The 13,401-nt window shown below is 42.6% G+C and overlaps 1 protein-coding gene across 4 annotated transcripts in view; it reads right to left on the bottom strand.

Annotated features, from left to right (window-relative positions):
- Positions 1-745: 745 nt before the first annotated feature.
- Positions 746-13,401, bottom strand: part of FKBP5 (FKBP prolyl isomerase 5) — a 75,346-nt gene continuing 62,690 nt past the window's right edge. For 2 of the 4 annotated variants that reach the window (XM_033918452.1, XM_033918451.1), the window contains exons 8-12: positions 12,862-12,952; positions 8,623-8,706; positions 8,293-8,478; positions 5,106-5,345; positions 746-4,026 (exon numbers count right to left, since the gene is read on the bottom strand). In XM_033918452.1, coding sequence (XP_033774343.1) covers positions 3,910-4,026; positions 5,106-5,345; positions 8,293-8,478; positions 8,623-8,706; positions 12,862-12,952 — 718 coding nt within the window. In that variant the 3' untranslated portion in view covers positions 746-3,909. The remainder of the gene's footprint in view (positions 4,027-5,105; positions 5,346-8,292; positions 8,479-8,622; positions 8,707-12,861; positions 12,953-13,401) is intronic. The other 2 variants (XR_004536797.1, XR_004536798.1) reach the window with 2 other exon arrangements.

Raw genomic sequence — 13,401 nt, 5'->3', positions numbered from 1 at the left:
AATTGCAAAGGGACTTGAACAAACTGGGGGAATGGGCGGCGAGATGGCAGATGAACTTCAACGTTGAGAAATGTAAAGTATTGCATGTGGGAAACAGAAACCCGAGGTACAACTATACGATGGGAGGGATATTATTGAATGAGAGTAACCAAGAAAGGGACTTGGGAGTAATGGTGGACATGACAATGAAGCCGACGGCACAGTGCGCAGCAGCCGCTAAGAAAGCAAATAGAATGCAAGGCATAATCAAGAAGGGTATTACAACAAGGACGAAAGAAGTTATCCTGCCATTGTATCGGGCGATGGTGCGCCCGCATCTGGAATACTGCATCCAATATTGGTCTCCGTACCTTAAGAAGGATATGGCGTTACTCGAGAGGGTTCAGAGGAGAGCGACACGTTTGATAAAAGGGATGGAAATCCTCTCATACGCTGAGAGATTGGAGAAACTGGGTCTCTTTTCCCTGGAGAAGAGGAGACTTAGAGGGGATATGATAGAGACTTATAAGATCATGAAGGGCATAGAGAGAGTAGAGAGGGACAGATTCTTTAAACTTTCGAAAAATAAAAGAACAAGAGGACACTCGGAAAAGTTGAAAGGGGATAGATTCAAAACGAATGCTAGGAAGTTCTTCTTTACCCAACGAGTGTTGGACACCTGGAATGCGCTTCCAGAGGGCGTAATAGGGCAGAATAAAGTACAGGGGTTTAAGAAAGGATTGGACAATTTCATGCTGGAAAAGGGGATAGAGGGGTATAAATAGAGGATTACTGAACAGGTCCTGGACCTGTTGGGCCGCCACGTGAGCGGACTGCTGGGCATGATGGACCTCAGGTCTGACCCAGCGGAGGCATTGCTTATGTTCAGTCTCCCAAGAGCAGTCTGCATCATCAGACTCATAGAAATAGTTCCCTGGAAGTCTGAGTCTCTACCTACCTTCAGTCTACTGAGAGGCATGTCAGGTCCTGGCTAGGTGTGTCAAGAGACGGATGATCTACAGTGCCATAAAGAAGATTCTTCCCTTCAGGGACTAGACATTGACACTGAACCAGTTCCAATGCCCTGTGAGGAACAGCGTCAATATTGGTGCAACAGGAAGGACATGGGCCTGTTGAAGCTCTGCCAGAGCCAACATCAGAGCCCAAAACAAGAGATGTGAGCTGAGGAGAGATCCACAAAAATGTGACCCTACAGCATGGCAGAAAAAGACAAACTAGCTTGGTCTGGCACAATAGCAAGTGTAGGGAGGCACATGCATTTATGGGGCACTGCCCTCAAAGGCTCCTCACAACTGCTGGAGAGTGGTTCCTGCTCAAGACGTCATCAGATAATGTCAGCCATTAGTGTGGTGATTTTATCCTGCTATCCTCAGACAGCAACAGTATTAACTAAAATGTTATTTTTTTAATAAACACAAAAAATCTTAAAAGTAATGGGATGTCTAGAACATTCCAAAAAATTATAGGATGGCAACATTATGATAGCCAGGTAATTCCAATGGACTCGTGAACTCTCTCCAATGCAATTGTAGGTCTTTGTGCATCGGGATATCTGCAGAGCATTCCAAAAGACTTGTGGAATTTATAGTACTGGCAGTATTCAAAAGGAATCCTTCTGAAAATGTTCTGGGATTCACAACACTGAGGGCAATTCTATAATAGTTCCCCTATATTTAGGTGCTACTTTCCTTTAGTGTAACTGGGTAGAAAGGTGTAAGCACTTACATAGAGCGGGTGTAAATACTTATACCTACACATCTTAGGTATGCACATGACTTAATAGTAGTCTATCAAACACTATATAAGACATGTGCATATTTACAGAATAGTGCTTAAGCAGATTTTGGCATTTAGGCACATAATCAACATATAAATGTTAGTGTCCTACTTATAGAATTACTTCCTTTCAGTAGCATTCTGAATCATATGAGAAGCATGGCTCTACCTGCAGTATCATGAAGGGCTTGTGAGATTTGTGGCACTGTCTGCAGCATTAAGGATGGTCAGTATGACCAATGGTATTCTGAAGAACACACAGGATTTCTAGCAGTATTTGCAGCATTTTGAAGGATCTGTGGGATATATTGTGCTGGGATCGCTCCAATATTCTCAGAAATCTGTTTCAAACAATGGTGGTGAATCTCCAGGGAGTAATTTGAAAATCATTGGTCTTATATCATTTGGAAAGAAAACAGAAATCTGATGCTCAGCACATCCAGTTTCACCAAAGGCAACATTTCCTGACAGCTGTTCTGCTAGTCCAACTCATAACAGGAGTAGTGACATAGGTGAAAATTCCTCCTCTAAGTCTTCCCCATAACACAGAAGATGCTCTTAATATAAAGTAGTATTAGAATTCTGATAATTGAAGTTTGATAAAGAATTATGTCCTGTCTTGTTTGTTGACGGATCATGTTCTGCTTTGTCTGCAGTAGGAGATTGTTCATAAGGCAAATCAACAAGATAATTCCTTCTGAAAGGTAGTCTTTCTCTGCTGTTTGTATTTTTCCTGCAGATGGGATGACTATGTTCCAGAACATTTAATCCCCTCATCTCTGTCTCACAAGAACATAATTTTTCTGTTTATTGTTCACAGCCTTCCATTGTTCTCCAGCTCTTCTTTCTTTTAATCCTTCTCTTTTTTTCTTGGTTGCAGAAATTCAGTTCGATAAAAAAGGTCCCAGGCTCCTGCATATCACTGTTTTAGCAATTATACCTAAATGCATATCCTTGTCCATATTTTGTTGCTTTTTTGAGCCTGGTTATCTACAAAAGTGTATATAAGTCTGATTCTTTCATTCTGTTGCTGTATTCTCCTGCTGTTGATGTCAAGCGTGGGCTCTTACTTCATTTAACAGTTTATGTACTTCATTTTAGGTGATATGATCAGCCCTTTTGCAGCACATATGTCAATTAGAAATGCCAGAATAGGTGGCAAGAGACTTGGAGGAACTTGAAAGCTGTCATCATTTTATAACAAGGCTAATAATGTTCTTCTCCACAAGAAAATGGTCATGTGGACGTTTGGAACCACTAGGAGTTTTGCCTTTCAAAAGGTACATGATGGAAGGCTGTAGTTCCATGTTAAAAATTTCCAAGTGACTTGGAACCAAATCCTGAAATATAGTCTTAACAGTATTGCACTCACACTTGATGACACTTTTACACACCAGTAAGGAACACTTAGACAGGAGGAGCAAGTAAGGCAGCTGAGGAAAAAGTATGAAAGGGCCATCAAAACAAAGATGTCATTCAAGCACTGACAGGTTCAACCTCAATGGACTGAAACAACCATTTTCTGTTTGATATGATGAATCCCAGAGCCCCAAGGATCTATATGAGAAAGGAAATACAACACACACCAACACCAGCGTTACTAGTATCTGTAGCATGGGGAGCAAGAGGGTAAAGTCAACTTTCACCTGTTCTAAGTGCTTACAACTAAAGGCAGCAAGCAGGCTATTTCTTCTTTCCTGTGCAGCTCACTTATCTGTGGCATGCAGATGGCGGTCATATCCACACAATACAATCTTTTCAGGATCACATGGCACTGGCACCTTCACCTGAGATGCTGATTAAATGGGCAGTTCCAGCATCTAACTAAGCTCCTCATTACTAAAACTATATGGAATCTGAGCTGAGCTGCTGGAGATAGAAAAGCATCCCAAGGCCAGGAGCAGGGAATTCTGGTCCCAGATGGTCTCTTTCTGTATACCTCATGTCACACGATCATAGCAAGAGTAGCTGATGGGTCATTTCATTTTTCTTTCCTCCTTATGAAGCTTCTGGAAATTTTTTGCCTCCATTGATCACACAAACTGGAACAAGCTTTACAATAAACATACTTTAGTCCTGTGCTCAGAATCAAGCTGCAGGCAAGCGACCAGATTCAGTGTGTTTCTTTTTCTTTCATACATCACCCTCTGGCTCTTTGACTTCCCTCACTGGTTCATCATCCTCTTTCTCACTAAAAGCTGATTCTATGGTCTTCTCTTCTGAGTATTTGTCACTAGGGTCACCTATATCCTAGGGAAAAGCAGAGAGTTATAGGAAGGGAAGATTAGCAAATCTTTATCTAGTAAGTTAAAAGGTTCATATCTAGATGTAAAAACTGTGATGGTAAAACAGAAAATAGATTACCTTATGGTTCTCCTAAAACTTAACTGTGAGGAGCATTCCATACACAGACTCAAAAAAAATCAGCTCCTTTTACCACTTTTTATATTATCCGTATATGAGGCTCTGGCTGATGGAACTCAAGAGCACAAGTACTGTGCCAAATTTCTTGTAGAAGCATTGTAGAGATAAGCTGATTTAATAGAAAATTATGAATCCAGAATAAGAGTATTACAGATATTTATTTGGATTTAGCTCATACCCAGGGTTACCAGATTTTGACCCCCAAACCTCGAGCTACATCTGGAGGGCCTCCGAGCATGCGCATGGATGCCTAGACATATCCAGGTAAATTTGGATGTCTGGTAACCCTATTCATACCTCTTTCAGCAGTAACTCAAGGTGAGTTACACTCAGGCATATTTCTCTGCCCCAGAGGGTTCACAATCTAAGTCTGCAGCTGAGGGGTAAGGGTAAGTGTAAGTGTGTGTGCACGCGCATACGTGTGGCTTTAGTTTGCACTTTCGTTTTGTTGGCTGGGGACTTCTGCCGACATGTTTTGCCAAGTTGGCTTTTTCAAGGCAGTCACCCCTCTGTGTTACCACTTGCACATCTATGCCCACTTCTGCGGTGGTAACGTAGAGGGGTGACTGCCTTGAAAAAGCCAACTTGGCGAAACATGTCGGCAGAAGTCCCCAGCCACAAAAACGAAAGTGCTGCAGTTTTCATCATATTCTTCTTTCCATTATTATGGAGACTCAAAGGCCAGGGTGATAACCCCAAGATTCAAAACCCACTGAATCTTCCTGTGGCATTGGGCAAGTTATTTAACCCTCTATAGCCTTGGGTACAAACTTAAGATTTTAAGACATCCAGGGACAGAAAAATACAGTACATGAATATAGTATGCTTTGACCTACAACCAGAAAGGCATAAGCTAAATATAAAATAAATAAAAACTTCTTTGTGCTCTAAGCACTGACACATACCTTTGCATCTCTCTCTGCAAACTTCTGAAACATATTGGCATAAATTCTCTTGTCACGCTCATTGTGCTCTTTTGCTTTCTTCTGGCATATTATAATCTGTAATTTTGCTGCTTTGTTTTGTGGATTTACTTCCAGCACTTTTAGAAAATCACATTTTGCCAGCTCAAACTCATTCATGAGTAATCTGGCTTCACCCCTTCTATACAGGCCCTTCTCATTATTTTGGTCCAGCCCAAGTGCCTGGAGGGGGGGGGGGGATAGAAAAAATATGAATTAAGAGGGCAATTTCCAAACAGTTCACCTAGGTGAAAATGAGTTACAAGCTCCACAGGTACAAAGGGAAAGTATTCATATAATTTGAAATTTGCCCATGAGTTCAAATGCTTTCTGAAGGTAGATCTTTACTGAAAAACAACACAGAGATATGAAAATATTACATTCATACATTGCTTTCCTGCCCTGTCCTTTACATACCCCAATAACATCTCCTCCAATATGGCTAGTATAGGATCACGTCACAAAAATTGGTACTACAATATATTATTCTCCTAACCAGAACAACAACGGCGTGAAGAATGCACCACCGGCTTAATCCTTAAATAAGGAAAAAAAATATATTTTAAAGATTAAGCCGGTGGTGCATTCTTCACGCCGTTGTTGTTCTGGTTAGGAGAATAATATATTGTAGTACCAATTTTTGCGACGTGGATTAATCTCCAGTATTGGTATTTTTTGGCCGATTTAGTATAGGATCATATATATACTTTAAAAAGTGTTCTCATTTAATCCAACTAGAAAATGAATTTATTCAGGTAAACGGCCTTGAAAATTGTCCTTTAATGGGACAGATTCTTCACTTTGGAACAAAATCCATGAGTACTTTTCATCCACAAACTTTGCTAGCTCCTTCCCACTCCCAATACCACTTCCCAATTCCCCAAAGCAACTCATCCACTCTTTATCTCCTCCAGAAATTACCAGATATCTTCCTCTTGTAATACATTTTTTTGTAATTCTTTTGTAATCTGCCTTGAACCGCAAGGCAATGGCGGAATAGAAATCTCTAATGTAATGTAATGGTCCAGCATCTGCCTCCTGTCTTTCCCCTTTGGTCCTGGCCTCTCTCTCTCTTTCTTCTGCTTACAATCCCCCCCCCCCCCCATTGTCCAGCATTTGTTCTCTTTTCTTCCAGGTCTTTCTCTCCCTCTCTCTCTCTTCTTCCTTCCTCCTTGGTCCAGAATCTTTCCACCTCTCTGCAGTCTCTTTCTCTCTCTTCCCTCTATACACCCTCAAGTCCAACATCTGCCCCCTCTCTTTCGATTCCCTTTGTTTCAGGTTTCTCCCTCTCTCTATCTTCCTTCTGCTAACATTTTGAGTCCTCCCCTCTCTCCCCCCTTTAGTCCAGCATCTGCTCTGTCTTCAAGTCTGTTTTCCTGCCCCTCCTCAAGGTCTTTTTCTGTCTCTCTCCCCACCCCCCATGTCTAGATCCAGCGTCCTGCCGGGGCCTTACCTTTTGGTAAAGTTTCTATATAACTTGAAGGAGTGTGTGAGACATTTTCAAGCCATTCCTGAAGGGCTGCTAGGATTTGTGGATTTTGCATGACCTGATCTGCCAGTTTTTCCGTTTTTTTTGAATCAGTATTTTCTGCTTTATTGTTTGCTGCCATCCTTGAAATCCACCTTCAAACTTATCTCTCAGGTCGCCTGTGATCAAACCCGTACTTTTCCCCTTCTCCTGCTTCCCGCCACCTTGTCTTTCCCCTCGGCTGCAATTACTCTGCTGGAAACAGGAAGTGGAACAGAAGGGGCGGGATGCGGCCGAGGGGAGGTGATAGGATGCTGGAGGTCATTTTCTACACTGTGACCGCCGCTAAGCTAATTATGGCAGCCTGCAGAGTGAACCTAGCAGGCTGCCATTGGCCTCTGAAGCACATTGCCTCTGCCGCGGTCCTGCCCCTCCTCTGACGTCATGGGTAGGACCGCGGCAGAGACAACATGCTTCGGAGGCCAATGGCAGCCTGCTTAGTTCACTGTGCAGGCTGCCATAATTAGGTCAGCGGCGGTCACAGCGTGGAAGACAACCTCTCTCACTGGGTCAGGAAGAAGCTTGGAAGTAAGGATCTGGACGCCGCGAGTGAGAGGAGGCTTCGGGCGTTCACCAACGCTAGGGAGAGCCGTATGGGGCGCGGTCATTTAAAATGGTACATCAGGGTGGGGGTGTTTAAAAAAAAGTACCTTCGCTACATGAGATGAACAGACATTTCCACTCACTTTTGGGTGGAAAAAAAAGTGCATCTTATGGAGCGAAAAATACGGTAACTAAAAAAACATGATCATGTTTTTACATGATCATGATTATACATCGATATAATCAAATACATCAGAAATATAAATATAATCAAATGCATAAAAGCAATCATATAAAATATTGTATATTTTAAAACAATGGAATGATCATATAACAGAATGAAGAGCAATATCAGAAAAGGTGAACTCAAAGAGGAAAGGGTCTGAAGGCAGTAAAAAAGGCCAGTAATCAAAATATAAAAGAGTAGCTTTAAAAAAGGTTTTAACATACTCGCAGTGAAAGGGAAAAGTACATATGTACCATGTCAAACTTCAATGCAATCTAAAGCTGATCTAATAATTAGCTAACATCCAGCCAGAGTGAATGATCTGACCAGAGAAAGTGTGTTCCCAGAGAGAACCGAAATGGCCATAAGCACAGATGAAAAGTGCGTTCTAAACAAGAGTAACACCATAACTAATAGAAGTAGCCTTAAGTGACTAACAAATGAGATCAGAGATTCCTTAATACTCTTCTGCACAGCCCCTTTTTCCTCTCCCCCTCCACTTCCCTGTGCAGCAGTAGTAGCCGGACGCCTCGCAGCACCTCGGACATCCTCCTGCCGTTGCTCTCATCGCCGCATGCGCTGCCGCACGCACCACAAATCGAACATGGCCATGGAGTCACAAATCACGCTGTCAGTGATCACAGCAGTGTAAGTGCACATGCTCGCTTAGGGTTTTATTATAGAGGATGGCTAAAGTGAAGCTATAAGTTCACCAGGGGATTAAAGTACCTGCTTACAGAACGAGTTCTAAATGGAAAATGAAAGGTTGTATGGATAACAATACTTGTGTGTTGATAATAAGCTGGAATCACAAATGCCTTCATCAATCTAACCTTCTCACACCATTCCACTGCTTTGATGTACTCCCTTTGCTTGATATTGCACATAGCCAGGTTCAAGAAGGCCGCAAGCAGGAAACACTTAGATGGTTTTGCTTCTGTCTCCGACAAACCATACTCCATATCTAACCAGGATACAATCTTGCTGTACTGTATCACTGCCTGCATGTATTTACCTGCCTGAGAGGAGGAAAAAGGATGATGAAATTTTTAGCAAAAACAGTTGTAGATGAAAAGATGTATTCATGTTCAATTGAAAGAGGATTCTGGACAGATATAAATAACTGGCTCCCATCAGCAAGTTTCAAATGCAAGATTACGAACCTTGAAATAGGCAGTTCCTTTTTCTTTAACAACTGCTGCCTGCTGAAGTTTCTCTTTGGTGTTCATCTCCCAGGATTCTTTGGCCTGCATGCAATTTGCATAACACTAGTTAAGAGTAAGACAGGTTAAAATTATCCAGGCTAATACTACAATTTCAGTTAGGAGTTTTCCTATTCAATCCAAGACAAAAACCAAAGTTCTTCATCTGTAGCAGGTGCTCTTTGAAGAAAGCAGGTATATAGTCTCACATGTTGGTGACATCATCCATGGAACACTGCATGGACAGAGTGTACTGTCACTAAATCTTTTAGGATCACCCATATTGCAAACATGCTAGTGCCTTCCCGCCTGATGTTGGCTCATGAGACCTGCAGTTCAATAACGAAGCTAAGCAGCCAACCAGGGGAGGTGGGAGGGTTGCAAGAATATATACCTACTATCTTTGGAGAACACCTGTTACAGGTGAGTAACTTTGCTTTCTTGAGGACAAGCATGCATGATATTCTCACATGTGGGATTCCCAAGCTGCCAGGATCATGCCCCTAGGAAGAAGGTTATAGTTAACTATTATGAGCCTGGTGAAATTCAAAGGGACGGAGGGTAAGTTGGCATTTAGTTAGAAAATAAATTTTGAAGAACTGCTTCTCCAGCTGACTACCCCATCTGGAATGATTCTCAAACAGTAGTGGGACGGGATGGTATGGATTGAGGACCAAGTGGCTGTCTTACAGATGTCCTCAATGGGTGTGGAGTGAAGATGGGCTACTGAAGTTGCCATAGCTTGAACTTTTAAGAACAGTGACATGACCTTCAAGTGTCAGACTAGCCCAAGAATATGCAAAGGAGATACAGTCCGCTAGCCAAGTGGAGATTGCTCTCATGATGACAGGAACTCAAAGTCTGTTAAGGTTGAACAAGACGGTTGAATGGTAATTCTATGAGGCTTGGTTTCATCCAAGTAGCAACACAGTGCACGTTTACAGTCCAAGGTGTGGAGAACTACCTCACTAGGGTAAGAATGTGGTCGCTGTAAGATGACAGGTAGAACTAAGGACTGGCTGAGATGACATTCAGAGATGACTTTCGGGAGGACCTTTGGATGTTTATTTATTTATTTTTATAGTCCGTCCTCCCCATGAGCCCAGAACGGGGTACAGCGATACATTCATAATGTTTTAGAGGCACAGGAATAAGGGTACATTCCCATTATACTGGAAAATGGGGTGAGAGATATAGCGGCATATCAACAATATATAAGAGGCAGAGGGTTGAGAGTACATTCACAATATGTTTTTCACAACTAATCTAATCTTCGGTTTATATACCGGGTCATCTCTCATTGGAGCTCGACTCGGTTTACAAGTAGTCAGGAGACCAGAAGTAAGGATAGTAGAAATTAATTTAGTCTGTCATAAAAGTAGATCTTGCAATGTTAGCGATTAGTAGATTCTACAGGTAAACTATTTAGGTATTGTGAGACTAGCAGGGTTTTTAAGGTTTTTATTTAGCACACCTTAGTAAAAGGACCCCAGTGTTTAAGTTTCTTTGGGGGGTTTCCTCCTTCTTTTCTATTTATCTTTGTCTAATTGTTTCCGCTTCCTTTCACAAATATCCCCTCCACTATCGAGAAAACTGAATAAGCCAAATTATTACAGAATGCTACACAGAAAAATCATGCTAACAGAATACCGCAGTCACACATGACAGGAATAATGTTAGAGAAGTGCAACGAGGGCAACTGCCCCCTGGTCAGGGAGAGCCCAATGCCAGCAGGTGAATGAAAGAAGTACAGCCTGGGCTTTGTGGTTCCCAGTTATGTCTAACACCAGCTCTAACAGGATACATATTTCAAATTTTATATATTCTAAACACAAATAGAAAATACAATTATTTTTTTCTACTTTTTGTTGTCTCATTTCATTCTTCAAATCATATTGGTCTCAGGTGCTGGTTTCTGTTTCTTTTGTCTTCCCTTAACTCACTTGCCAGGGTCTCCTGACCATTTGACATTTCTTCTTTCTCTAATGCTCACCATCCATCTTCTATCTCTATGTATGCATTGTTCCCCATGTTCAGCATCTCCCTTTTCTATGTCTCCTTTATGTCCCTTTCTAGCATTTCTCCTGTGCCCATCTCCTTACCTTCATCATATCTCATCATTCCGATTCCCTCCCCCTGTGTACAGGAAGTAGGGAAAGAGAGAGAGATACAGGGAGCATCTCTCCCACTCCCTCTACTGCCATATCCAACATTTCCTCATCCTCCGGATCATGTGCAGCATTATTCACTATTGCAACCAACCCCATGCCCAACATTTCTCCTTCTACCACCTCTCTCCAGCACCATGCCAAACCTCTCCCTCCATCACTATGTCCAACATTCCTCCCCATTGCATCCCCTTCAATCTGTCCCTCTGTTCCCTCTCTACCACCATATCCAACATTTCTCCTTCTCATCCCCATGTTTCTCTACCTCACTCCTCTCTCTCTATGCACAATTTTACTCTTTCTTCCTTTCCCCATATGCACCATCTCTTTCCCTCACTCACACATTTATGCCCAACAATTCTCCCTTTCTATTACATCCCTCCCTTGTGTCCCAAGTTCATGACCCTTCCCCTTCCTTCTGTGTCCTGAGTTTGTGTCCCCCTCCAAGCCTTTGTCTCAAATTTGTGCCCCTATCATGTCCCAACTCGCTCCTTCTCCCCCTCCTTTCTCCCTTTGCCTCATGTTATCCCCTCTCTCCCTTGTTTCCTTCAGGGCCATCCAGCTGGGCATGCCCCCTTCCACCGAACCCAACCCGGAAGCCTTCCCTTCGATGTCAGAGCTGATGTCGGAGGGAAGCTGGGGATCCCAGTTACCTTAACAGTCCTCCTTCCAGGTGGGCTGCTCCTTCCTGTTATCAGCTGAACTTGTTTGCAGGGACACACGCAGCAGCTCTTGCACACTGCTGACCTGGAAGCCATCTCAACGGAGAGATGGCTTCCAGGTCAGCCATGTGCAGTGTACAAGAGCCGCGGCACGTGTCTCTGCAAACAAGTACCACTGAAGGCAGGAAAGAGCAGCCCAGCTGGAAGGAGGACTGTTGGGGTAACTGGGATCCATGGCTGACCCGGAAGGCTTCGGTGGAGGGGGGCTTGTTTATAAATGGAATCCACAGTGGAGGAGGATGCATTGGGTACAAGGGTAAGGGGACCATTCAACCCGTGATAAGGAGAAGGGTGGCTGCTGGACTCACAAAGGGGGGGTGGCTGCTGTTTCACCCGCGATTACGAGGGAGGCAGTTGATCAGAAGGGGTGGGAAGGGAGGCAACTCGTGGCAGATCCTTTACTGCAGGGACAAGGCCATTCTGAGCTCCATGGAGCAGTGAATGGCCTTGTCCCTGTACTCATGGCAACCAGTTGATTTTTTCCCCCATTCCGGCAGGTTATCTGCAGCTACCCATGACTAGCCTTGGGTAGCAGTCACCATGTTATTCTCTAGTGGAGATTATAGCAGACAGTGAAGTGAGTGAGCTTGTATATGCATTAAGTAGCAGCTCTTTCAATGGGTTTCACATCCCCTTGCATTTACACACTATGCAACTTATGTGCTTTTACAGAATAGTGCTTGGTTGCTTTGCTGTCACTTACACAAGTAAATGTATACTTGTCCACAAAATTGCTAGTATTCTGTACATTTATGCTTGCAAATGGTATGTAATTATAGGCACAGTGTTATAGAATTGCCCTTAACATACACATTGAGTTTATAGCAGTTGTTGCTAAGGAAGTGAAAGGGAGTAGATAACATGCACGGGCAAACTGGACAAACCATATTATCTTATGTTTCTGTGTGTTGCCTTAAAGAGCATTTTTGGTTTAACTGTATTTATGTGCTCAGGAAGAAACTGTAGCAAAGCAAAGACCTTTAATCTACTTTAAAATGCAGCCAACACAGGGCATCTGGTTTCTTCGCTCCTGCTAATGTCAGCTCCATTCACAGGCTGATTATGCCCTGCCAAATCATCTGAACCTTTTGGCAGGATATAAATTATTGTATCTACAGGACAGAGATAGAAACTGAATAAATCTTAACAAATGAAGAAACAGATCTTGGCTCGTACCAGGAACTCATCTTCCCTCTTCACTAAAGACATGCCAGCAAAAGAACTAAGATCTCTGTGGGTCGAACATTCTGCTGAGAGAATGACAGAGACTTCATACCAAAGCCAGCATTTTGTACACTGTGATTTCTCACCTTTTCATAGTTCTTGAGGGTAACTTCATATGTAAGCTCAGCATTAGGTTCAATGCCAAACACAGGTTTTCCCGTTTCTCCAAACCCATATCTGGAAGGAGGTAAGCCAGCCAGAGATTAGTCAGCCACTGAGCAACTTTATCAGTGGAGCTGAAAGCAATTTTTTAAACTTTAGAATGTCTACATTTGCTTATGAAAGAATATTTTTGGAAGTCTACAGCACTTGTTATTCCTGCATGGCCACAAATTCAAGTTCTCAAAATAATATAGAAGGCCTCTAGGAGTAATTTAAAAGCCTTCTTTACTACTACTATTTATCATTTCTATAGTGCTGAAATGCATATGCAGCACTGTACATTTAACATGTAAAAAATGGTCTCTGCTCAGAAAAGCTTACAATCAAATTTGGCCACACAGGACATATAGAGGTTGGGGAATTTCAGCAGAGAGAACAATAGGATGGACATAGGTGTCTTATGATGAGTGGGAGGCATTGAAATCAGCCTCAAAAAAGTGGGCTTTTAGCCTAGATTTGAAAAC

Source organism: Geotrypetes seraphini, chromosome 13, assembly GCF_902459505.1.
Source record: "Geotrypetes seraphini chromosome 13, aGeoSer1.1, whole genome shotgun sequence".
Classification (NCBI taxonomy): domain Eukaryota; kingdom Metazoa; phylum Chordata; class Amphibia; order Gymnophiona; family Dermophiidae; genus Geotrypetes; species Geotrypetes seraphini.
Note: the sequence above shows the minus strand (reverse complement) of the source record. Positions and strands in the feature narration are given on the sequence as shown.